This window comes from Rhamphochromis longiceps, linkage group LG23, assembly GCF_057381845.1.
Source record: "Rhamphochromis longiceps isolate RC_006_pf linkage group LG23, R_longiceps_female_GT1.1, whole genome shotgun sequence".
Taxonomy (NCBI): Eukaryota; Metazoa; Chordata; class Actinopteri; order Cichliformes; family Cichlidae; genus Rhamphochromis; species Rhamphochromis longiceps.
In genome coordinates, this window is record NC_140578.1 from 15,594,179 (window position 1) to 15,621,221 (window position 27,043).

Genomic DNA, 27,043 nt, shown 5'->3' on the forward strand with positions numbered 1-27,043 from the left:
AGAAAAGGTGACAGAGGTCATTGGAGATATGCCCAGACTGGTTGGAGCTGACAGAAAGGTAAGTTCACTTTACAAAAGTGCTGAACAGAAAAGGTTCTCCACATGCAAAATCCATCCAGTCTTGTGAAGCATGGGCTTAAAAAACAAAAGACTATGTCAGCCACAAACAGAAGCCTGAGTCTGCAGTGGGCAGAGGCTAAATAAAAATGGACTTTTAAAGACTGCTGCAGATAGTAGGCTTGACAACACAGACAACAGCATCAATCCATGGACCCGCCCGGGGTCAACAATCCAGGCCGCTGATTGTGATGAGACTGAGAGACAGCTTTTTCCATCAGGCCATCAGACTGCTGAACACGTCATAGACACCTCAGCTTCACTACTGGAACTTTAACATTATGCACTCCATACTGTATATAAATGCCACTTGTTTTGCACATATTCAACTCTGTATATTTTATATATTTTATTATTATTATTATTATTATTATTATTATTATTATTATTATTATTTTATTTTATTTTTTTACTATTTAATTTGTAAAAATGTGTACACACACACACACACACACACACACACACACACACACACACACGTAGGAAAATATTTAGTATACACATCCAGAAATGCATACACTATTATATATTGTACATATATTTATTAGTTTCAGGTTGGCCATTCTTGTATTTTGCTCGTTTGTGTTGTTGTGTTTGCACATCTCTGTTGCTTGTGGGGCTCGCACACAAGAATTTCACTCGCATGTGCTGTGCCAGTGTGCCTGCACATGTGATGTGACAATAAAAAGTGATTTGATTTGATTTGATTTGATTTGATGTGGGGAATTTTTTTTTTTCTGCACACTTTGACGTCCCTTAATTGCAATTAATCATGGTTTGAAGGGCACAGTCTCAGTGTTGTTGTAACCATGTGCATCCTATTATGACCACAGTTTACCAGCTCATAATGGCTGCTTCCAGCTGGGTAACACACCATGTCACACAAGTCAGCACTTCAGTTTTAAAATATTAAATGTTCGATACAATTTTGCATTATTAAAGGTGACTTTTATAATGATATCAATTTTAATAGCAGGAAATAAACTAGATGGATAATTATTTTATTTTTCTCTTTTTTTCCACATTTTTCAAGTAACCTATATTTGACAGCAGCATAATAAAACTGGAAATTCCATTTTTATTAAACCACCATAATATTTGTAGGGGCCCCCATATCTGCACGCCTATAAACAAAATTCTGGAGGCGCCCCTGTGACCTTGGTCTCTTTAGCACTTTTACAGAAGAGTTTTGGTATCGTAGCGCTATCGTGCTTTACTTTCATGTTAAAATGATTAAACGATAGATTTAATTTGATGTAAAACGCTTTCACACGGCATTTCCAGACCAGGAAAGCCGTAAGAAGGAGATTGGTCATGATTGCCACATTAATGCATTGTTTCCAATTCACCTAGCCCACCACTGTGCTTATGGTCGCAAGATGACAAGAGACATGCATCTGGCACGTGCTTGGCGCACTTGATTGTCACCTGTGCCATGAGGGCAGAGCCCTCAGCTTTGAATTGTCTTTATATGTGGTCAACAGCTGCCTGCTTCCTGAATGCATACTGCAACTTAATTAGGTAAATCTTTCCAAATGTATCATTTAGGTAATGTAGTTGATCATTAACATAGATTAGTTAAAGATATCGGGGATCGGATTATACGAATGTACTGTGTACCATGACGACAGGGTGGGGGAGATAGAGAGGGAGTGTGAGTGCGGTACAGCTTCTGGATCACACTGTTTGACGGTGATGAGAAGTTGCGGCAGTGGGAAATGGACGGAATGAAACCGGGTTTTAATCACCGCGCATCTGGCTCTCCGAGTGCGCGCAGTTTACGTCTGACATGAGTTCGGACTGCGAGAGTTACTACACCGAAGAAAACGTGCTCGTGGAGAACTTCACGTGTCCGAAAGCGGACGGTGACACCACGGCACTCTACTGCTGCGGGTTCAGTGACTTGAAGTACTGCTGCGCTGACCCCAACAGCTTTTTCCCTTACGAATATGGATACATGTGGTGGCTGAGGTAAGAGCATGTAAACTCTTAAATCACTGATGAGTGTTTCATAGAATTTTCCGATTTATAGATGGTACATGACATTGATGTAAATCAACATGTATCAGGCAATCTCCAGAGCGCAGTGAGAGCAGGAAGCATGCGATGCCAGTTTTCTGGCATCTCTTGGATTAAACAGAACCGCAGAGGGAAATATGAGGTAAACGCGTGGATGGGTTGTAAAGCGCAGAATCATTTAGTGTTCCTATTAGTGCTTTGTATTTAAGAGCCAACTTGCTGATGACATTTTGCGTCTCGTGTCTGTTTAACTCCAATCAGAGACGAATTTCAATGAATCTGAAGTTTTAACTGCAATACGGTGCAGAGGAAATTATGAAGGTGTACCACAAACAAGCAAGCAAATGATGGAAGATAAATTAATGACTTGTGCGCTGCTCTCAGGCATGCACGCGCATACTGTAATTAATCATTTAAAGTAAATAAATTGAAACTGAAATCAGAAACACGGAAATAAAAATATAAGAAAAAAAAGTGTAAATGTTCAAATCTGATGTAACTTCTAAAACAGTAAATTAGAACTGTTGAGTTTGTTTGTTTGTTTGTTTGTTTGTTTGTTTTGTTTTTTGTGCTCAGGGGCCCCTCTATGCTTGATGTTCAAGAGATATGGTTAAACCAAAATTTGCCCCCAGGGTTATTATACATAATTGGATCATTTCTGCAATTTGTGTTATGACTCATAAGCCACAACATAAAATGGATGCTGACCCCAGAGGAAAACAGGGGCTTTGTGTCAACTGCAACCAAGAGAGCATGACTGGCATGGCATGGTGGCCATATTAAGTTGCCATAGGCAATTCAAGTTGTGGACAATTGTCAATTAAGCCCAAGCACCTAGACACTCTTGCAATGCCAGTAGGGATGTAGAGGGGCCATATTGTCATGTTTCAGTTTTCCTATTTTGGGTATTTAAGATTTGTGATTATGTTCTTATTTTGTTCTCAAAATTAATGTAACATATTTCATAGCCCATTATTTTTCTATTTCCTTTTTTAAAATATTTGACAGTAAAATATTACATTATCCTCCATTGTTCAACAGTGGGGAGATTCACATACCTAAACCTTGGAAAAGAACATCATCAAAAGAGAGTGCAACATCACCTGTTCCGCACAAAAATCTCAGTAGCTGTGTATGTGTAAAATCTATCCATGCTTTCATGTCTGTGGGAGTTAAGGTCAGTGAAACTAGCCAACAGCGGACACCATATGGCTACTCTGCATCATTATATGTCATTATATGTAATAAGAATTTCAGTGAAACACTGGTGCTTTAACACTTTTAAGCCACAGAGTATGCATTCATATCATCATGCAGGAAACAGAGAGCATAACTCGCATACTCTGCTGCTCAGGTGCAAAAATCGAATGTTTAGGACATCTTGTTCCTTCATATGAGAATGTAGTAAATGTTCTTGTAGTCTTTAGTGTGGGGGAGAGAACAGAGAATAATAATCAGGCTTCTATTCTGTGATTTTTTTTTTTTTTTTTTTTACTTCAAGTACATTCTATACTCTGGATTCTCAGACAGTAAAGTAAAATGTTAATTAGGAAAGATGGTGGTTTTCATCAGTTCTCACATTCTGCCTGCATACACTGCATATATACATATACTGGCATTTTCATGATGCTGCAATTAATTATGTAATGTGTTAATTAACTATAAATGTTCTGCATAAACAGTGTTTCCAACTGAGAGGCACCTTTTCAGGTTTCGAGGGGCACATCCAAAGGTGTTTTTTAAAGACGTGTTTCAGTTGAAAAAGAAAAGTTTTGAGAAGAGGTGTCAAACGTAAAGGCCTGGGGGCCAGAAAAAGCCTGGGCAAGATGCCCGCTGGACATCTTTGGAAAACGTGAAGGAGGGCATACATTTTTAACAATATTTTCATAAATTTTACAGCTTGTTCTGCTGACAAACACTTTCCATTTATACACACCAACAGTAATAAAGTAATAGATTAACAATTAACAAAAAACAATAGACATTGTTTACAGTGTATTCAAATTGAAACAAATAAATAAAATATATAAATATTTACATAAATCATTTGCTTCAATAAATGAACTACCAGAACCTTTTCTCTACACATTGATTTCAGTTGAAGCCCAAAGAGTTGCACAGACAGATTAATTTTATCAACTAAAACAGCATTTCTTTATCATACAGTTGACACTGCACTTCTGTTGACTTCTTTTTCTTATATTGCGATGTCTCAGAGATTAAAGTGCAGTTAAACCTCCGTACACCGAGAGAAAGGGGAGTTTCCCTTTGATCTTAAGTCCAGCCCACCTAAGATCAAAGTGAGCTGTATGTGGGCCACTGTGCAAAAAGAGTTTGACATCCTTGCGTTAGAGGCAGCTCTTTTTTAAAAAAAATTATTATTTCTATTTGACTCTGCATCAAAACCGGGTTTAACATGTGGATTTTGCATTAATACATTTTACATTAACATGGAAAATGCATCTCCCAAATATTAAATAAAATGTCACTGCCACCTTCCAGTGGTGATTTGCTGCTAGAGCCTGGTGGGTGGGCAACACGTGCAATCCCACACATTTTGTGAGTTCCTGCTACGCCATTAACTAACATAAATAAAAACAAACTTAAAGGGGACATATGATGCTAATTTTCAACTCCACATTTTCCTTCTTGCACTCTTGGGTTTGATGCTGCCTTTCCGTTCAACGTTTGTCTGCAATGAGCCATTTTAGCTCCTCCCCCCTTTAAGGCCTTACTCTGACTGGCTGCTACTAATAAACAGACAGTTTGGACAAAAGGTGGGTGAGGCTTCTATGGATCGGCAGAGGTAAACATTAGAATCTTTCAGTTAATTATTTAATGCTCACTGACACGCTCTGCAGGGGTGGGGGCGGGGGGTAAGCCACAGAAGGTCATTGCTGAAAAGGCTAGCTGTTTGTGGAGTGCTGTATTGAAACACATTAATGGAACGTTGGTAGGAAAATGTACAAAAGCTACAGGAAAGACCGCAGCCTTGAGAATTGTCAAGAAAAATCTATTCAAGAATTTGGGCAGGCTGATTAAATTTGGAAATCCTAGAGTCTGGAGGAAAAGGCACTGAATCTAAGCTGTTTGAAGTCCAGTGTGACATTTCCAGCCATTGCTGACCATGTTATTACTGTGCTTGTGCATGGCCAGCCAAGTAGCAGGACCTGAACCCTTTCGATTCTGTCATGGTCCTGAGTCTGAGGACTCAGTGTTTTGTGTTCCTTATGCTTTTGTTCATTCAGAGTGTGTATTCTGTTGTGATTTTGCCATTTGTTAGGTTTCTGTTCTTTGCCTGCCTGCTTCCACTTCTCTGTGTTCCCTCTGTCTGTCCATGGTGTTATTGTGTCTGCTCATGAGTCTGCCTGTCAAGTTCAGTGTCCGGTCTGGTTCTCTGTGTCTGTTAGTTTCCTGTTTTATTCTGAAAGTTCATGTCTCATGTCAGTGTGTTCAGTTTTACCTCTCCCCTGTCTCGTTAGCCTTATTGCTCCCAGCTGTGTCTCCCTCCTGTGGCCCATTCCCTGATTACTCCCCGTGTATTTAAGCCCTGTGTTTTCCTGTGCTCTCTGTCGCGTCGTCTGTTTAACTCCATGTCAGTCTGCATTATTCTGTTACCTGGTATTCATTCTGCGTCTCTCTGCCATCTCTCTTTGTGCATTTCGCTCCTCCTCCCGTGAGTGTCTGGTTTAAGTTTTGTTCTTTAGTTTTCCCAGTTTAGGTTTGTTTACTCCCCGCTCTGCTCTTCCTGTTTTGTCACTTTATCACCTCTGCAAATAAATTTTCACTCGCACCCCAGCCGGTACCTGCATCTTGGATCCTTTTCTCAATTCACCACACGACTGCTGTGCAGCCGTGACAGATTCTCTGTGGGGTATTGTTAAAAGGAAGATGAAAAACACCTGACTCATAAATGTAGACGAGCTGAAGGCTGGTACCTTATCAATTTAACCTGAGGTTCAGTAACACCTCAGAACTGCCACAAATAATTTGTGAAAAAGAAGCCCAAGCGAAGTATTGCCTGTATAAATGCATATACATTTCTGATGTTGGACATTTTGGTCTTATGATCTTAAGGAATTATTCTCATAATTTAAGACATTGTATTTCTGATTTTCATGAGCTATAAGGTCATATTTTCCATCAAAGTCAACGCCTCACGGCAGTTTTTACTGCAGAAACTTTAATTGTGAGGTCCAGACCTCAGTAACCTCATAACTGGTTTTAACCAGGGGTGACCGTGGCTCAGGGGGTTGGGACGCGCATCCTTAACCGGAAGGTCGCCGGTTGGATCCCTGGGCTCTGTGTCCTGGTCGTTGTGTTCTTGGGCAAGACACTTTACCCTACCGCCTACTGGTGTGAGGCGCAATATGGCAGCCTCACTTCTGTCAGTCTGCCCCAGGGCAGCTGTGGCTACAACTGTAGCTCGCCTCCACCAGTGTGTGAGAGTGAATGAATAGTGGCATTGTAAAGCGCTTTGGGTGCCTTAAAAACTGCTATAGAAATCCAATCCATTATTATTAACCATGGTACTGATATTAACAGTGCTGTGAGGTTAAGTTTGAGATTCAGAGTCACTGCTTTATAGCGTGCATAAGCAGAGGCTACATGTATTCTGAATTAGTGAATTTTATTGCATTTGCTGTTTCTCAGAATTAGTCCTTTTTTCACTCTGCTTGTGTCTCATAGGTTTAATGCAATAGGTTTAATAATAGGTTCAATAAGTCCTTAACAGAATGCATTAAGAAGAAGGCCAAAAAAATAAAGGAAAATCACTCCATTCACTAAGAAAAACATCCTATACTACTGGAAGTAGAGCACAAATAGAAAAGACAAAAGGGACAACATTGATTTACTTAAGGAGCATTGAAAAAAATTATGGGATATGTCAGTAGTGTAAGAGTTATGAACCATAGCGTTGAAGCCAAATGATTCATTCATGCTACCTGAAGTCCACTGGAGTGCAAGATAAGAAGTCTAAAAATGTAAAACTCAGGGTCTTAGACCCTCAGTCATGACATGGGGAGGCTATTATTGGTTTTTCTTTTCTTTTTTTTCTTTTTTTTTGGCCTGTCCCGTTTGGCTCTTTTGCCATCAGAATTGTTGTCTAAAGGCAAAGAAAGATGCCCAACAGATTTACTTTACCAAATTGACCATCCCAGCCTTGCCGTAATGGTCCATTTGATTCACCTTTTATTGTTTATTTTATTTTCACTTGCTGAATACGGGACAGACTTGACTGGGGGAAAGAAGGGGAGAAAGAAAGAGGGAAAGAGAAACAGCTGAGAAGAGGGACGGGGGAGAAGGGCAAAAGACAAAAACCAACAGAATGAGCAGGAAAAAAAAAAGAAATAAAAAATGCATATATCAATCACCTGGATCACCTGTTGAGAAAGAAAAAAGAAAATAAGCAGAAGAGAACAAGAGTAATAGAATAGACATCATCACAATGATATATGGGAATATGACAGTAAATACTAAATATTAAACATTATTGTGCAGCACATAAGATCAACAGAACACAGTGTGCTTTGAGGTAGGAGCCAAAAAGGGTGTAGTTTGTGGGTGTGATCACCCGTGTGTACACCTGTGAGCATGGACGCGCTTGTTTTTTGTTTTTTTAAAAGGTTCCTTCATGTAATGATCTGCTAGAGGGTGGGGGGGGGGGCCACAGCCCCGTCCTCCAGGGCATGAAGCAGGTATGGAGGAGATCAAAACTCCAGACATCCAGAGGCCCCCAGAACACAAGAGACCAAGGAAGATCAACAGAGGGGCAGCCGCGCCACTGTCCCAGAAAGATCTGAGGAGAGTCCCAGATGAGGGCTCACTCAGCAGCCGCGGAGCAGAAGCCAGGGGGAGTTGCAGTTACGCGCCCGTGAGCTCCGCCGGCAGCCAGCCGCGCCTGAGTGACCGAGCCCCAAGCCGAGTGGCCGGGGGCACCCCACCTCCGAAGTGGCCCGAGTGAGCCCCAGGCTCCAGGCCCCGATAAGCGGCCGCCAAGGAGTGAGCCGGTGTGTACCTGGACGCCCATCCCCGGACACAAAGAACCACCAACGCACCGATGTCTGAGGGAGTCCGCCACTGGCAGGGGAAGTGGTGGTGGGGGGAGATAGGCCTCCAAACCTTGGAGGGCCTGAGATGTCCCCAGAGAGGTGGCGCCTGACACCCAACCTGACATATAGACACAGACATACAGACACACACATATACAAACATCCATTCCCACCCTCATGCTCTCATATGCACTTACTCCACACTCAACCAACGTTGACATAAAGAGACGCTGTACACACGATCACACTCCCCAAGCTTACTCTACGAACCGGGTCTAGGTACCCTTGCCCCTGGAGGGGGGAACTGCACCCAGACCCAGGTGGTGTTACCCTTTTCCCTGCGGTGGGGGGAGGCAGACCGCCCCGACTCCGCAGCAGCAGGGAGGCCCCACACTCCAGACCGCAGTCGGACGGCCAACTCCTCCTCCTAGCCCCCCCGCTCCAGCAGGCCGCAGAGAACGGGGGTGAGAGAAGACTCCAAATCTCCCTCCACCCGCTCATTGTAGTGTTGATGCATGTGTGTTCTAAGGTGCATTTAAAACCCAGGAGGGCATGGAGCTACCTGCCAGAGAGCAGCAGGTAAGCGCATAGTCCCTCCTGCTAGCCCTCAATGTCTACGTGTATTTAACATTGAGAGGTGGGCAACGACGCCAGGGGTGAGGTTGTACACCCTGATGGTCTTTTGGAATCCGTGTATCGTGCCCACCCCCAAGATCCTATATGTATGCGTAATGAGAGTGTGAGTAATGTGAATGTCTAAGTTGTGGGATAAAATTGAGGCAGAGGCAGCCAGAAGGGGACAGAGGGGGGGTAGCCTCCTCTGCACCCTGGTGACATACCCCCTACTCCAAGGCCCTGCATGTGTGGGTGGTTTTGGTGGAGCGGGAAGAGGGAGGCAGATGGAGAGGGAAGGAAGGGAGGGGCAAGTGACCCCTCCCTGGGGCCAGCTCCCCCGCTGACCCCAGTAGGCACTCCCATACTCCGCGACCCGCCAGGGTAAGGGGGCCCAGGCCCATCCAGACCGGGGCCCAGTGCAGCAGCGCCTCCCGGCCCCACAGAGCCCGGGACAGTCCACCCAATCCCACCACAGAGAAAACTGCACCCACCCCACCATCCACTCATCTTCCAGACTACATAAGACAATAAACACCCAGGCTGAGATCTTCCTCCACCTCTCCTGTATCTCCCCCTCCTGCAGAGAGAGCTCCTGAAGAGAGGAAAGCTCCTGCAAGATGTGACAACCTCCCTCACCAGTTGAAGAGCCCCTCAGGTGGCTCGACACACCGGCGGCACCCTGCGCCAGGGCTGGGCCCCCATGCACCCACCTGCCCACAACCCCGGCAACACACCAACCAGGACCCAAGCCCCCGAGGCCCGGCCAGGGCCCCAGCCCAGAGACGGAGCGCCCCCAGAACCTCACGCCCATCCCGGACCCACCCAGGGGCAGCCAGGCTACCAGGTCAGTAACCCACGTCCGTCAGCACAGACCCTCCCCTAGCCCCGCTGCACGCAGCCACGAGGAAACCGTCACCTGAGAGCCAACAGAGCCCCTAATTGGACATGACCGCTACCCCGGGTTGAGCCCCCCAAGAAAGATGCCTCCGGGGAACCCCCCGACACCCTAAGCCTGTCCCTACCCCCACACCAATCACAACAGTGAAGGCAGGACCAAACTATGACCCCCCACCCCCACTAGGTGATGGAGCTGACCAAAGGAGCCCAGAGCAATTGATCTGATGTGGTGGCAGAGGCTGTATCAAGACTAATGTAATCTAATAGATAATTTCTATATTGGTTAGAATTAAGATTATTTTTATTTTTCCAGTTCATGAGGACAGTTTTCTTGGCTGTGCATAGGGCAGTGAAAACCATATGGGCTATATTCTTTTCTGAAGTGACATTATCTAAGCTGCCCAACAAACACTATTCTATTCAGGTATGTTTCTATGGCATTGGCAATTGTTTGGGAACATTGTCACACTGAAAAACAAGCCATTAGCAGTTAGATGCTCTCCAGATATTTTGATGCATGCTTAATCATCCAGGTAAGTAAATCCCAAACAACTGCCGAGGCTAATATCGGTTTTTCTATTCAGGTATGTTTCTATGGCTTTGGCAGTTGTTTGGGACCATTGTCACACTGAAAAACAAACCATTAGCAGTTAGATGCTCTCCAGATATTTTGATGCATGCTCAATCATCCAGGTAGTAATGTAACGTTTTCAATGGGAGAAACATCCAAGTGACTTCTTCAGTCTCAGCTGACTGCAGGTTTCCCCAATCTTATAAACAGTCCAAACTGTACTGTTGAAAACATTACATTCAGATGAACAGAATCAACCATATGCTTTCCAGATAGTTTTGTATTGTGGATTTAAATCTAACAATTCTTTTCTGCATTCATAATTACATACATTTTTAAAACAATTTGCAAATATTCAAAACTGCCAAATTCTGAACCCACAGTTTGACACTTAACAAAACCGTAGCATACGTAGCATCAGTGCCTAATAATGATCTGCTGCCAGGTTGGTATGAGAACTGAATGAGCTGAAAATGAGGCTGAGGAGTCTGCAGTGGTCCAAACTCAAATTTCTGACCTACATGAGACTCCATCCAGGTGCTTAAAGCAAAACGCCTGTATCCATATTTGTGCGAAAGTAAAATAGCAGGTGTTCAAAATGCGATGAAAAGAAGCAGGGATGATTGTGAAGGTGTACCCAAAATGATTACTTATTTTTCTTAACTCTCTATCAATAATGCACAATTGGAACAAAGAAGAAAATATAAAAAAGAACAGACAGTGCTAAATTTCAAGCAGTGACTCTTGATAAGGTGTACACATACCAGACAAGCAGACATTTCCCCATCACATTAGCCTCCATATTGATCTCTTAAAGAAATAAATGATTTGTACTTTGTTGTAGGGGAGCTCCTAGTAAATGATCCTTGTCCTCCTCTACATCTCAGCTTACTCAGTGTGCCAAGCGACATTAGTTTAAGAGTTTGCATTTTGTTTAACTTTCCTCTCATATGAGCACAATGGCAAAATTTGTAACCAGGACTGGCCAACAAAATAAGTAGTCTGGTAGTTTGTGTGAACTGGGTAACCATGGATGAGCCAAAATTGACAGCCTGATGTTGTTCATCCTGTACATTTCTAGCCATCAGCAATATTGTTACCTCTCTGAGCTACAGTAACCAGGAAGTGTTTTTCTGGTGTGTCTTTGTTCTGTGTCTTCTAGTCTCGGAGCCCTCATGGGTCTCTCAATAGCAGCTGTGGTTCTTCTCGCCTTCATCATCACTCTGTGTGTCCTCTGCTATCTGTTCATCACCACCAAACCCAGAGGTCTGGACAATGGACTGCCGCTGCGAGCACCAGGTACAGAGTTAAACTTTCTGCTAACATATCAATAAAATACACAGAGTTAAGTAGAACTGGGCCTCTGACAAAGTCAGAGCCAAAGGTTCTGAAATACGTCAATTGGTATCTTCTCTATTTATTATTAAAATAATGCTAATTTCTTGCCTTGGTTTATGGCCAGTCTTTTTGTTTTATTATAGACATTATTAATGTACTTGATGAGCAAGAAGAAATCCCAAAAGACTTCTGATGAATATATTCATAAGCACAAAAGTTATTACTACACAACCAATGAGAGATGCTTTGCTTTGGATCGTTTCTTGATCTGGAAACAAAACATTTTGCTTTTTTTCTTAATTACTGAAGCATTAAACTGTAGAATGCATCAGCCACAGAGTGTGGGTGGATGTTACAGTTGAATTTTCAAAAGTTTTATCTCAAATTTGTGACCTTTACAGTGTGCTACTCCAAAGAAGTATTTTGAATGAAAAACCAAGAACACGGCATTTAGGAATGCTAAAAGAACCTGATATGATTTCCTTTCAAAAAAAACTGGAAAACCTTCTTTGACAAGACAGCCGAACTTTGTTGCTGAGTGAGGAGGCAGCCTTGTACTAGATAAAAAATGTTTGCAGAAAATTACATTTGGTGGAGCTGTGTTTGAAATGTTTTAGAGCAGGTGTTTTGTAACCGCTATCTCCAATTCAGTTTTGATTTGGCTCAAGTTTGTGTTTGGGCAATTAGAAGTTTTCTGTCTGGATTTCTTTCCAAATGATTTTAAGTGTCAGTAAAATGGTTTCCATGTTGTGCCTCACAATTGTGGAGCTGTGACTGGACGACTCTGGGAGGGTTTGGGTGGATATTTTGAAAGATAAGTTAGAGCTTATTTTTTTTCATTCATGTGGGCTGTTTGAGAAATGGCCACAGTATAATTTTTAAGTCTTTTAAGTCTCACTGTGCACATTGTTTTGATTTTATGACTCACAGCTTTACCACGGTCACTCTCACTCCTGTCTTCAGCAATTGTTTTTGGAGAGCTTGTGCTGTCCTTAAGAGAGGTTCTGGTAAATCCATTTTTGTTATGCATGCAGGACCAGAAAACAGACAGTTAATTAATAATGACAATAATAATATGACCTGCTGTGACAAAACAAATTTCCCACGTGTGGGACTAATAAAGGTTATCTTATCTTATCTTATCTTATGACCTACATGTTCATCCCACTATTTATTAGACATAAAAACAAACTGAAAATAGAGTGAATAACAGACTTTATCGCCAAGACAGAAGTTAAGTTAAGTCAAGTTAGTTTTTTCTTCTGTTCACATGCTTTATTAGACTTGCATGTTTTTGTGATGACTCCAGCTCATGTAGCTGGTGTTGTTATTATAAATGTATTTGTTCAGCTTCAAGCCTTCCCTTCATATTCAGGAAATATGCAAAAAATCTTCTGACCAAACAATATATTGAAAAAAATTGGCATCATTCTGCTTCCAAGTTTGGAGAGATGTTAATCAGTGTCTGCTGTGAATTAAAATATGCTGCTTAAACCAGATATCCATAATCACACGAATCACACTCCTCCATGCTTCAGGGTGGAAAATACACATGCAGGTATCAGGTTTTCACTAATCTAATATCTCTTTCCTGTCTTCCTTGGTCTTAGCACTTCTTTTCTACTTCTTGATAGTTTTGCATCTGTGCTTTTTGTCACGATGAGTTGTGTGACTGTCAGTGGCTGGACCCACGTGCAGGACTCGGAGACAAAACATTAACTTAAACGACGGCTTTATTTGCTGGAGAGTCACCTTTGGACGATACATAAACAACAACTTAAACTAACTAGACAGGAGATGCTGAAGGAAGACGACCATGGATACACACACAACAAACGTGGAGGACGCAACAACTGGCAGGGAAAAACACAGGGCTTAAATACATACTGAGGTGATTAGGGAATGTGAAACAGGAGGAGAGCACAGCTGGGACTCATCAGACATGACAAGACAAGGGGAGGCAAAACTCAACACATTGACATAGTACACAGACTTTCAAAGTAAAACAGGAAACTGAACAGACGTGGACTAAACTAGGGGATACAGTGACAGAAATCAAACCCAAGAGAATCAAAACACATCATGAAAACAAAGATAACTAATACAAACAGAAAAACACTGAGTCCACAGACTCAGGACCGTGACACTTTTAGTTTCCTGAAATTTTCCAGATTAACTAATGTGCATGCACTTATGGACTGTTTTTGTTTAAAATATGTCACACTTTTTCTTAAAAACTTTGTTTCCTATGTGTTATTTCATAGTTTTTAATGTCTTTTGTTTTGTTCTACTCAAAATGAGTTGATATGTTCATCGTTGTTTCAACCCTGTTGTTGATTTGGCAGGTCTAAGATTCTTAGTTTGAACTTTTTGTGTGCATTATAGCAGTCCCTTTGAAGATTTAGATGTGTGCGTGTTCAGATATTAAAGCTACCTGTCTCAGGTCAGAAACTGAATCTGAACAAAGAACAATGGGGATGGAGTTCTGAATTTAAGAAAGAGACATGTTGTCATTCTAATAATTTGCTCCAAACAAAGCTTTAATTCCACAAGCAGACGCGAAGTGCACAAAGTGTGTAACCCCTGTCTCCTGTGCCGTTCGGCTTTGCTCATGCATATAAATTATTAAATATCTTTAATGTTGTTTTCACTCGAGTTGCCTCATTAGATTTCTGCACAGGTCTTCACACACATCTACAACCTGCTCTTTCATTCACCCCGCTGTGGGGTTTGTTGTACCTGTTAGACACTGCTGTCATTATAATTGGTCGATGAAGTTTGGGGACATCGTGTAATTCCAATCTTCCACTTGAATGGAGGTCCAGTCTGCCAGAGTAATTGACAGCACTGGTGTGGGTGTGCAGGGCATTCAAAACGTATATCAGAAACTCTGTCCGTCCGCTCACTTTACACAGGTGGCATTGCAGTCAGAAAAAGAAATATTTGCATTTTATAGTGATATCTGTAGAGGCCGTATAACCTAACTCAGTCGGAAAGCTCAATTTAAGGCTTAACGTTTCAAACAAGATTAACATTAAGGGGTGAGATGGGGGATTAAGATGTTCCCAATACTCTCTGGTAATTTATCATTAGCCAAGGTTGAAGTCCACAATGTATTAATTTTTTTAAGTCATGTGAAAACAGATTTCTTTCTTTATTTTCTGTAAATTTGTAACTTGAAGATGTCACACTATGTAAACTCTTTGAATTACTGTGGTTTAGTAACAGTGCAAAGAGATAAATAGTAACTTGTAACACATTTGTAAATGATCAAACTTCTAATTACAAATGCCACTGGGTTATCAAGAAACAGTCCACTGATCACAACTCACATAGTGTTAAAGTTGTCTGGCTGACTCAACAGGTTACTCCTGTGCCTGTGCTGAGCAGGGGAATATCTGAGACAAAATAATGTGCTGTTTATTTGCAGTTTATGCGTCATCAAGTGTTCAGTTAGCCATATTTTTCTGACATAGCTGTGAGAGTGATTGTGGACAGTGAAGTTGTTGCCAGTTTGGCACACTGCGTTAACACACAACGATCTCTACAGCAACTGGGTAGACCTGAGATGGCGTGGCCTCGCCTGCAGCCTGTCTGCTTGGACAAGCATTTCACTGCATGTTGTACTGCGAATTGTGTATGTAACAAATAAAATTTGAAGTTAGGATAACAAACATTGGTTTTGGTTTGGTTGGCTTTTCACATGCTGTGTCACATAAATAGCAAAGAAAACACATGAATTTGCAATATCCAACAAAAAAACTCCACTTCTGTGTAAAGTTTGAATGTTCTCCCTCCCATGTCGGGTAATCTGGCATGAATGCTGGGTTAATGGGTGATTCTAAAGACTGGTGATCTGTCCTGGGCATCTTGCTCTTTGTAGGCTCCAGCACCCTCATGACCCTAAATTGGATCACTTAGAAAACTGATGCTTAAATAAAGATTGTCTAAATGATCATGCATTTTGGTCATTCTTGTTGACAGCCAGTAGCCATGCAATATTATGGACAGTTACCTCATCATGCTGAAAGTGTGATCTTGTTTCCCTGGTGAACAGGTAGTCTCTGATTTCACTTTACAGATATCATCAGCGTTATCATAGTAAATGGTACTAAGTGGAACCACAAGCCTTATCATTTCTTCTTCAACTTCTTCTTCCAGGTTCTACATCTAGCCCACAAGCACCAGGGCCCAGTAACAGCAGTGTCCCACCTGGTCCCCAAGGCCTCAGGAAACATTTCCTGAGAGGCAGGCTGGACTGTGACAACCAACCCCCGGACCCTGACCGCCTTTTCCAACGTTGTTTCTTGGCTACGGTTACGTCTGTCAAAGTGGAGGGTCCTGCTTAGCCAGAGTTATTTCTTGGTGTTTCTTGGCCGCCTACCTGTCACCACTCCACTATAGTTTTCTGCATTATAACAATCCAGGCTGAGCTGAAGTTTGATCTCCACATAGTTACATTTTGTCATGTTTGATTCAACAGAACACAAATGCAAACATTTCTGTTTGAGCCCTGAGACAAATTTTTCCTGCTTTAGAAAAAGAACAAACTGAAAAGGTTTCAGCTGATTAAAAATGTAGCCAAAGATGCAAATGTGATTTTGATGGCGCAACCTTTTGCATGTATTACTTTTAGTTTGAAGAGTCACAACTATTATTTGTTGCACTGAAACCCAGAAGTTATTGTTCCACTTAATCAACAGAGACAGCAAAACCTCTGATTGGAAATCATTATTTTGCTGCCTGTCCCAAAAGGCTGCTTGGAGGAATACAACTAAACAGTACAATTACAGGCTGCTACTTTATGGATAGTTGAATATTTGTATGCTGGAAAATCACCAGCAGTGAGTATTCAAAAGAATATATTTACTGAAAAATGTTGATTGCACATTATTTAAAATCCACAGTTTGAAATGGCTTTAGATGGATGAGCTTACTTCTAAAAAATTTCTTTAAATGATAAGTAACCCCAACATGGACCTTGAGGGGAGAAAAAACAAACAAACTCATTGACTCATTCAAATAACGGGGGGTTTGGGGTGGGGGCGAGGGGCGCACTGAGTTTGCCCACATGCTGTGTGTTTGATTTATTTGAGCCATTTCTTCTCATTTAACACGGTGGCTCTAAACACAGTGAGCACAGGTGAAGAGACATTCAATAAAGAGAGGGTTGAACTCTGAGTTAAAATGAACCCGAAGCATCTCACTGCTACCGAATCCTGTCGGCCTTCTTTTTTTTTTACACATTTTAGACATTTTTTATTTGTAAGTCCTTTTAAGCATGTGACAGGTAACATTACTGGCTTTGTCAATCTCTTAAAATGGTTTTTGTCTTTCACACATGGGTTACTTTTATGCCAATTTCTCTCATGGAACATTGACACATAACACTCACGACCCCGGCTATGAGAGCTAAAGTACATGTGCAATTCTTGCCAAACAGTACGTTCAAAAAAACTGTTGCACTTTTGCCAGTCAGCATTGTGTTTGTTTACTGTAGTGAAGCGTAACCATTACAACCACCACACTTGTCACCCAGCATTGTCACTAAAGAATGGCTGGGTGCGTATATGTTTGTGCAGTGCAGCAGCAATGGCTAGCTGCTCCTGCCACTCCCAATCAGGCCTTCATAAAGACAGAGCTCTTTCAAAGAAAAAAAAATATAATTTTTATTGCAAATGAGAAATTCCGTTTTTTGTTTGGCCTTTTTCTCCTTTTTTGTTCAATGATAGTGGACCAAGTTTATTTAAAAATAGGACAAATCTAAGTGATAGGAAGTCCTAAATAAATGATAAAATAATGGCGACAAGAGAAAGAACCAAAGCGAGATGACAATGACTGAAGGAAACACACAGACTAAATGCACAAAAAGGAAAGTGACAATAAGACACAGGTGAAGTGAATCAAGACAGCTGAAAGAGACGCAAATAATTTGCACAAAGAAACAAAGAACAGAAAAAGAGAACTGCAGGACAGCAAAGCGAGGAAAAAATAAGATGTTGTAACAAAAACCAACAACCATGACAGATTAACATTTGTGATTTTAAAGGAAATGTCTACAAAACTCCAAGATCGATCACCAGTATCAGGTCAAATGTTCACTCTGGGGGCTACATTGGTTTGTTTTGTATGCATATATTTAGCGCTGTTTAACAAGCCAAACTAAAACAGTTGGTGATCATTATTCTTTCTTAGCAACTACACCTTAGCGTTGTCATTGTGAGCATGTTACAGTAGTATTAGCACCTGTCTCACAACAATGCTGTGCCTTAAATTCGGGCTCACAGAGCTGTTAGCATGGCTGCAGTCTCTTACTTTGTGTTGTACGAGAAACTATAGCCATCCATGCAGACCTGAAGTACTGGAGTATAAAGTAGGCACCATGCATGTGGTTGATACTGGCACTCCAGCTCGAATGGCAGCAGTTTGTCTCTGGAAACTGCCACTGCAGAGCAGAGCAGAGCAAGGGTGTGTTAAAACTGCATTTAAAGCAGTCCAACTGTACATTGTGCTTTGCTCAGCAACCACCAAATGAAAAGAAAGCTACAGATTTTGCTTTGTTTTTATGTGCCTTTTTGGTTTGCTGTTTTTATTTGTTTTCAATCCAAAACATTTGAATTATGTGATTTGACTTTGTAATTTCAGTGTTTTTGAGTCAGCTGTAGGAATGAAAACTAGGTCTGGCCACACTTTAATCCATCAGTGTTGTTGTGCTTTGCTGAGTGTGAAAAGAATCTGGAGGAATTTCAAACCCACTTGTATATCTCCCGTTCACATTATGGAACAGTTTGTGTTTACTTTGCAAAGAAAGAAAGAAAGAAAGAAAGAAAGAAAAATAAATCAGCTTTATGTTGTAGTTGTGGGTTTTCATGTTAATGCAACTGCTCAGTTTATTTAAATGATAGGTGTCAGGCTTATTAATGACCTACATGAATTACAATAAATCGTTCTTATTGTTGAAATGTACTTACAGAAAAATGTTTGGCAGCTCAAGTGCCTATTACTGATAAATAAGTTATTAAAGATTATGAAGCTATATGTGTGTGTTTGTGTGTGTGTGCATACTGTTTGTTGCCTTTATTACATAGCTTTGAACTTACTACGGTACACTTTTTTTTCAACATACTTTTTTTCAATGTTCATCGTGAATATTTTATAGTTTGACGCACCGGAGCTGCTGTTGGAGTTTCACTGGTAATTTACTCCCTATTATAGGATGTTTTTATGAGTCATTCATATCAAACCACATGTCAGAAGACAGCCCCGCTCTTTACATTTGCAACAGCACCATCAAGACTCCAAATGTCTTTCCAGCAAACTCTTGGTCCTCTGCAATCCAAGCGCATAGTTTAGTAGTAGTTCATGGTTTCAAGTTATACCTAAATGTATGTGTATGAATATGAAATTTGTGCAAAACAGTTCAAATGTAGCCACAAATGTTTTTATTTTTAAAGCAGTCAAACTTGAGCCTCTTCATCCAGGTTTCAATGCAAAAGCCACACTACCATCTTCATCCTCTCTGTGTCTTACAAATACAACAATTTCGGCTCATTAGACCATTTTCACTGGTGTAGTGTTCACCTCATGGTGTCCCTTTTTTTTTTTTTTTTTTTTTTTTTGCCTGATTGCCACAGTCTATTCCAGACAATTAATGTTGATGTGTCTGCTGCTTATCTGCTTATCGACTCTTACCTGGAGTAAATTTAATTGGTGATTTCTGAGGCTGGTAACTGAAATGAATTTATCCTCTTATCTACAGCAAAAACGGAAAAAGGGGAACATTCAGATCTTTCTTTCCTGTAGTGATGTGAGAGCCAGTTTTATCACACTGTTTGATGATTTTTGGAACTACTTTTAAAGAAACGTTCTTGAAATGGTTCAGACTTATTTACCTTTTGCTTACTTACCGTCTGATAGTAATCATGGTGCCATGAGTTTGGTGGTCTTACAAGACGGGCTATCATTTAGGCTAAATGAGGCACTTTTTCACGACCCACAACATCAATATATAAACATCTTATAGTTGAAATCCATTCTTGCGGGTTAGTTAAATAAGTGAAATTGAACAGGTGGTGAGCTAATCTGAGAGACCGGGACGATAGTAAAGAGCAGCAGCTCAAAGTAGTGAAAGCAAAAACTGAGTGAGCAGGTGTTACAAATCTTTTGAGTGGTGCCTCACTTAATGGTAATTTTTAGTTTATATGTTTTAATATAAGGCACAGCAGCTCGGTTTCATGCTTGTGCTTTGATCTTTTGGAGGCTTCCAGACAGTATGTGATGTTTAGTGGGGATGAAGGTTCAACACTGTCATAAGTGTGCAGTGTAGTTTCACTAGTGGAATGAAAAGTGTTGCATGTGGAAGGTGATGCAGCCAAAGAACTGCAGTGAATTTCTTTTGAGATCACAATAATTAAAAGATGTTTCATTTTGAGGCTGTTTAAAAACACTCAGAAAATGAAGTATTTCATTTTGGGTACAACAGCTTGCCACTGAGGCAATACCCTCTAAGGTACTGCTGCTGTACACTTGACAGGTAGTGCTCATTTGTACTCTTGTAATTTGAAGCTACCGTACTGAGAGCAGTCTGAAGCCTAGTTGGTTAGGAACAGCACTTAGTATGTCAGATCCTTCACTCGGATACATAATTAGCACCAAATGTAGGGAGAGGAAGTAGGTGGCAGATCTGAAATGAGTCATAGTGTACTCTTGTTCCTGAGGTTTACTCCTGCAGGAAGCACTAGTTTGATCATTTACGCAGACTGCAAAACTACCAAGGGAAAAGGTTTCATATTCAAATTCATCTTCAATCTTATTTAAGTAATAGCATTAACCTGAAGTGTTCCATAAAAATGATCTTTCTGCTTATTTCTCGAACAGTGTAAAATTTCAGTCTGACGGGGAATTCAAATTCAATCCATCACTGGTTTCATTGTTTCGAAACAGATGAGCCAATCGTAGCGAATGATGACAACAAAATCTCAAGAAGTTGAAAGAGGCCTCTCCATGAAATTATATCGGTATTGGCAGTGTACAGAGACACGATTTGAACTCACAGCACTTTAAATTTCCAGCCACACGCAGATGGTTAAGTAATACAATGATGATGAAAATAAACAATGAAATGTGAAATTCTGCTTAAGCAAAAAGAAAGTTGGAAAGGAAGCAATAACGCAGGACTGAGGAGCTGCTGTATCAGATATAGAACACTGATTCATAAAGACAGTATGGTGTGTGTAGGACTGAATGAACTTATAGTGCCATGGTGTAATTTGTAAATGACTTGTGGCAGGTCAGCACACTGGATGGATGGATGTGTGGGATGGCACTGCTCTCTCTGGCATAGCACTTATCCAATAAGTGGATCTAATGAATTTAATGAGAGGCGTGAGTCATTTCAATAAATGTTCTCCTAGTATCACCACAATGAAACAAACAAAGGAAGAGATGGGGAGACTATTTTTGTGTTCTGACCAGACAGTCAGTACTGCTCTTTTTCAGTCCTTTCCAGTGCTATAGGTATCCCATCATTACAAAGACTTTGCAACAGCAAGTTCTGTTTTGTCCTGACGGCCATTCTTTGATTGAGGTTATAAAATGTGTGGCCTTTTAGACGTAAGTAGTGACTTTGCTAACTGATTTAACACATAGAAGGACATGTGTAGGCAGAATTACAGGATGGAAAAAGTATTCCACCTGTGTGCTGCATCAGTTTTGTGTGTTCTCAGTCTGCTTATGCAACGGGATTCAACTAATCTAAGTACTGAGAACAGCTCAACTGTAGAGCAGGGGTAATATCAATCACAGGGACTGATGTGAGTTTATCAGTAGCATTACTTGCTTTTAATTACTGTGGTTCTGTCAGCCTGAAACTCAGCTCAGCTCAATGAACTGCTGAGTGGGAACAAGATTTAGAAAAATCTCTACATTGTGATAAGAGAGAAACTCAAGCCGTAGAAGTCCAGCTACTGACTTTGCGCCTTGAACACTGGCATCCCGAAACTGGTGTTTGATCTCTCAAGAATTACCTATGCTGAGTACTCACCTCTTTACACGCCACACATGAACTACGTTGGTCTTACATTAAGTAAAAAGTGAGGGAAAAGTTATCATAATCATAGAGGCAGATAGAGCCACATTAATAAGAAAGACACTGCTGAAATAAACTGGAAGATTTCACAGCTGAGTCAAGCATTGTTACAGACCTAGGGACAACCTCCACCTTCAAGACACCAGCACTCCGCAAACGTTGGCCTGTCTAAGCCACACTTGCAAAAACTGGTTAGAAATAGTTTAAGGACCGAAGAACAAGAGGTGTTGACCTTACCTGAGCTCAATAGCAAATTATGTGGCGACATTCAACTGCAATCCCAGCAGTTCACTTCAGTGCTATGTCACATAATTCCCTTCTAAACAGCTGGCAATTATAGGCTCATATAGGGTGTGATATTTTTAACTCTTTAGCCTACAATGCTGTTATGCTGTATCAGCAACCCACTTTACCCCAGATCCTCCTTTTAATGTATGTACTCACTTCACTAAGGTCAAATCTGTCATCACTCCTGCCTGATTTGCTCTGTTGTCTTGCTTCTATGAGCATACAAAAATAGACTCTATTATCCAGAAACAGCTGTGCTCTCTGTAAGTCTCTGAATAAACCATTTCCAAATATAGATCACTGCAGATCAGATATAAAATATAGTCTTTTGAGTGCAGAAGTGCTGACTGAAATCAAATTGATTTCATGTATATTGTGGATTCTTTTGGCACTGTAACAATATCTCGTCTCCTTTGTTGTCTAGCACTATCATCAGGTCAGAAATTCAATTTGTCCAGTGATTTTGTTTATGACAAAATACCTGCAAAACAAATGACATTCCCATTTGTCTAATCTGTATGTTATCATGCTAGATTCACTGCTGGGACTATGCCCAGTCTCACAGAGCTGCTAGTGTGAATGAAAACCATTTCTTTCTTTCTTTCTTTCTTTCTTTAAAATTATGGAACACTCCCATGATGTTGAAACTCAAAAACAAGATCGCAGGCTTGATTTGAGCTTCCTCACGGGAAACAAAATGTCCTGAAGGGGATTCTATCTTGTCATTAAAGAATCAGCAGCCTGATACAATAACAGGTGATTTCTTAGCACACAGGCTGATAATAAATAATGTTGACTGGGCACATGCAGAGCTAGCCTGGCACAAGGACATAAAAAAACAACAAACTCAATAATACAGAACAGCTCCAAGGCCGTGGCCATTGGTGACTCCAGCCCTGTGTGGGAACTAGAAACAGCATTTCCTGTCAGCTGTCTGACTTTTATGCTGCCGCAATCTGACACAGGGCGGGAAAAAGTGAAAAAGACAGACTGTGTTTATCTCCGGGATGTGAGAAGCCAGAAGAAGGCAAAAAAAAAAAAGAAGAAAAACCTGGAACATCTTAGTGTCATCTGCACTGAACCTCTGCAGGCAGCCAGATGCAGGTACTTCATATATTGATCTGTTTGTTTAGTTTATTTGCACAATTCAGCAGCATCTGTGAAGCTATTCCGAAATATCCATAGAAAAATGCGTGCATTTAATTGAATTCCTTTTAAATTGCCCCTTGGTCTCATAATACAAAAAAGATTATCTCAAAACTTCTGATAGTCGCCTCACAACATTTGAAAATAATTAGTAGAAACTCAATAAACACAAAGCAGTTGTTAACGATTTTTTTTGTCTTTGTCTTGCTGCTATTGATCGCTTGAAAACTCTGACATAAGAGCACGATGTAAAAAAAATTCTATCTTTCATATTAGCAGCGAAAATATGTAATCATATATATAGACAGAGAGACTATATATTTTCTTAATGAACAGCAATTCAGATCACACAATATACTAAAGCCTGTTAATATTGCTTAATCGGACGGTCATCTTCGTATAGCAGAGTGGCGCAGCGGAAGCGTGCTGGGCCCATAACCCAGAGGTCGATGGATCGAAACCATCCTCTGCTATCGCATGTTTTAAAATCAGCGCATGTTAAATTTGGTGTACAATTAAACATGCTCATCATAAAGAGGCCCATCGCGTATAGGTGTAACGGAGAAACAGCCAATCAAATCGCAGCTTTTCGGGCATTGGAAAAAAATGGGGTTTTTTTTACACTGAACTGTCTGAGCGCGGGTTCGAGTCCTGGTTGGGACAAAGGTTGTGTTACATTATCAAAAGTTAAACACCATTTTCAATTTACTTATCGTGGATAACATTTATTTTTCACTTCTAATTTTTATTTCATTATCATTTTATTTATATTATATAGTGTTATGGCCTGTGGAGCAATTTTTCTGCATTACATACCTATACTGTCACAAAGTACATAACTCAGACTAAACTGTATCATCACAGTCTTGAGATGATACATAGCAGACATATAGTCTACAATTATGCAGACATCCAACTTTTAATACAAAGACTAAAGCTAAAACTGTAATACAGATACATTCTGATGACATAGAAAATGAAGCTTATACATAATTTAAACAAGCCATGTCTGTAATAAGTCATCTGTCTGCTTCCTGGTGGCTGTTAGTTTATATCTATTCATTTTCCAGCACAAACTCAGTACTGACATCATTACTTTATTCCAGTCATGCTCTTGCCAGCCTCCACTCTGCATGCTTTAAATCTGTTGCTCTTCTGCTTCTGCCATTCTGCGTTTCAGATCCTCAGCTATGCAGCCCGCCTCCTCTTCTTTCTCCCCCTCACCGTGGTCACTCAGAACCCTGTCCCAGCCTCCATCTTTATCACTACCAGCATTTTGACTCTGGGGTGTGGCTTATGCAAAATCCTGTCACTGCTGAGATTTCTTCTGCTATGATGGGTCATTGGAGTCTAACTGCCTAACAGTTACATTTATTTCTGTATCTCAATAAATCGTGTTCAGTTTTTCCACATGATCTCTCCTTATTGAACTGCTTTTGTAGATAAGCTTCAAGCCAGAAAGCAACAATACCTAAACCAAAAATATTATCATCAGAAGTGAGAAAGTGTCTGGACTATCTCCAGCTGTGTTGCATGTATTAGAGATAACTTCAGACACTGTCTGGTTGTCATGTCTGAAACAGGCTGTATAGTCACACAGATAAAAGACAGCAGTCATGCTTCTAATATTACAAATCAACCAGAAAGATTATAAAGATAAAAGCTGTGAGACCCCACTAGAGAAAGGATGGCTTGTTATCATTACATGAAGTGATTTAGAAATAATATGTAAGCTTTCAGGGCAGCACTCACAGCTTTTTTAAAACTGATTACCTGATGGTGAGCACACACAGGTATATAAACATACAGGTGAACTCTAAGAGGTTATAAAGAAGAGAGCTGTGCTGCTATTTTTACAGAACACAATTTATTCACATTTTTATATTTACAATCAGTTTTTATTTATATAAACAAAATAAACATTACAAAACTAGAACAAAACTATCTTATGTACAATATCAACAGTTTCTCCCCTTTTTCCTCTTTTCTTCCACCCATCTTTGTCTCTCTGCCTCGTAGAAAGGAGACTCCTGAATCTCCTTCCAGGTGCTCTTGGCTCGTGAGCCAAAGCCAACCAGCTGATCATCCTCAGAGGCTTCTGCAGCAACACTCACTCTGCTGGTCTTGTAGTTCAGAAGAGTCTTTATCTCTGTAAAGCTGAGGGCATACTGTACAAATGAATGCAAGCTCTCCTTGCCATGCCCTTCTTCCACAGAGGTCCCTGCAGCCTCTTCCTTCTGGAGATCTTTGATCAGGTACATGGTGTACCCGACATCATTCCCCAGAAGCCACCGGAAAGATTTCCCTTTATACTTTCCAAACTGCAGAATGTACTCTCCCTGCACTTCCTTCATGTCAGACTCATCCCCTCCTCTCTGATAGATGACAGTCAGAGAATTCTGATGTACAACATCCTCCCTCACAGGTGCAGACTTGTCCTGCAGTTTGGGGTCATTTTTATTCCGTCGAGCTTCTTTTGACGGGTCCTGGAGAAGGTATCCAAGTGGCCCCTTGCGGAACACCACAGAGATTTTCCCTGGATATGGCGCAACTTTCTTCTGCATCTTGACAAGCAGTGAAAAAATAAACAATTATATTAAACAAAATTGATTCCAAACACAAACAAAGACATTTCAGGTTATAATCTTGCTGCTGGGTTTACACAGCAGGATGCAGGAGAACAATAACGAGACACAATTTGAAAGAACATTGACAACATTTGGGATAAAAGTGTTTTTTACTCCAGGTATAACAAACTGTTCTGTCTGTAAATAAAAACCTTTCATGGTTGAATGATTATTGGCATATCTGCAAAATTTGTGGTAACTGCTTAGCAGTCATGGCACATAAGAATTGCTGGTAGATTAACAACATATATGTATTTAAGCTATCGTGTTTATTCATACACGAGTGGGCATTGCTCATGTTAGAGATATCAAAACAGATTTTTCGCATTGATAAGGTGACTGACCATTACAACATGAAAGCAATACATTTTCTTTTAAAGCAGGTTCAGTCATTTAGCATGTCATCTCATAACAAGACACTTATTGGTTATTTAATTGTACCACATTATAGTAATGTCAGTGTCACAGCAGTCGGAAACCTACAAAGTTTATTTAATGGCAAAACACGTCAATGAAACACGCAATTTATTTAAGGATCACGTTGATTCATTTTTTACCGTGCCACTTTACAACAGCAGATAAACTCCCACCGTCTTTAACTGAGCGATGGATGCTTCGTAAATGCAATCGCAACACGCCTATTACCTGTAATATACACCTGTAAATGTATTCTGTTGGTTTACTGTTATTTCAAACGACGTTTCTTACCTTTGATCAATGAATGAGGAGCGTTGGGATGTGTTGCGAGCGTTGAGTTACTTGTTTTCTCTCCCGAAACGTAAAAGAGGAGATTTTTTAAAAGTGCCGCCGCATCTCAAACTCGCAACAGCGCCGGAAGACCGTAGTGGCCAAAAATATATTACATCCGTAGTGGTTTAGCACTACCATAGAGAATGAATGGGAAACGGTTTAGGCCGTTTAGTTTAACAATCCCAGGCTCCCGCCCTGCTGGATCGCACAGGGCCAGGGTTACCTCTACAGTCTGTTTAGGATATATTACTATTTCCATTTTGCATTTTCTTGCCATTCTACCATGATTTTTGTAGTATTTATGGAATTATAGAATAATAACTAAACTAGTTTAACTTACTATTATTACCAACAAAACAATACTAATGTGGAATGGGGGGAATGGAGGGAAATGGGCGCATGCTTGGACACAGAGGTATAAACAGAATAGATCGCAAATTACGAACCTTCTTTGATAATGAATAAAACATAGCAGCCAAATAGCTTTAAATATAATTAAAGTAAACATAAAATAGCAAAGCTTAGATTTAATTTT

The 27,043-nt window shown here is 40.6% G+C and overlaps 2 protein-coding genes across 2 annotated transcripts; one reads left to right on the forward strand and one right to left on the reverse strand.

Annotated features, from left to right (window-relative positions):
• The first annotated feature begins 1,601 nt into the window (after nucleotides 1-1,601).
• LOC146641518 (protein shisa-like-2A) lies at nucleotides 1,602-18,637 on the forward strand. The gene is made up of 3 exons (XM_085398425.1): nucleotides 1,602-2,088; nucleotides 11,435-11,571; nucleotides 15,772-18,637. Exons 1-3 carry the CDS (start codon nucleotides 1,907-1,909, stop codon nucleotides 15,957-15,959), a joined length of 507 nt encoding a protein of 168 aa, XP_085254551.1. The 5' UTR covers nucleotides 1,602-1,906; the 3' UTR covers nucleotides 15,960-18,637.
• A 6,342-nt stretch (nucleotides 18,638-24,979) lies between these two features.
• On the reverse strand, nucleotides 24,980-26,582 carry LOC146641519 (uncharacterized). Its single transcript, XM_085398882.1, has 2 exons — nucleotides 26,467-26,582; nucleotides 24,980-25,695 (listed from the first exon to the last, which is right to left on the reverse strand). The coding sequence occupies exon 2, from the start codon at nucleotides 25,693-25,695 to the stop codon at nucleotides 25,090-25,092; it is 606 nt and encodes a 201-aa protein (XP_085255008.1). The 5' UTR covers nucleotides 26,467-26,582; the 3' UTR covers nucleotides 24,980-25,089.
• Nucleotides 26,583-27,043: the final 461 nt, after the last annotated feature.

Bases quoted from the DNA above. Each gene is read 5' to 3' on its own strand.
- LOC146641518 (XM_085398425.1), top strand. From the start codon at position 1,907: ATGAGTTCGGACTGCGAGAGTTACTACACCGAAGAAAACGTGCTCGTG. The intron at 2,089-11,434 runs GTAAGAGCATGT...TGTGTCTTCTAG, and splicing joins GGATACATGTGGTGGCTGAG to TCTCGGAGCCCTCATGGGTC. The intron at 11,572-15,771 runs GTACAGAGTTAA...TTCTTCTTCCAG, and splicing joins ACTGCCGCTGCGAGCACCAG to GTTCTACATCTAGCCCACAA.
- LOC146641519 (XM_085398882.1), bottom strand. From the start codon at position 25,695: ATGCAGAAGAAAGTTGCGCCATATCCAGGGAAAATCTCTGTGGTGTTC.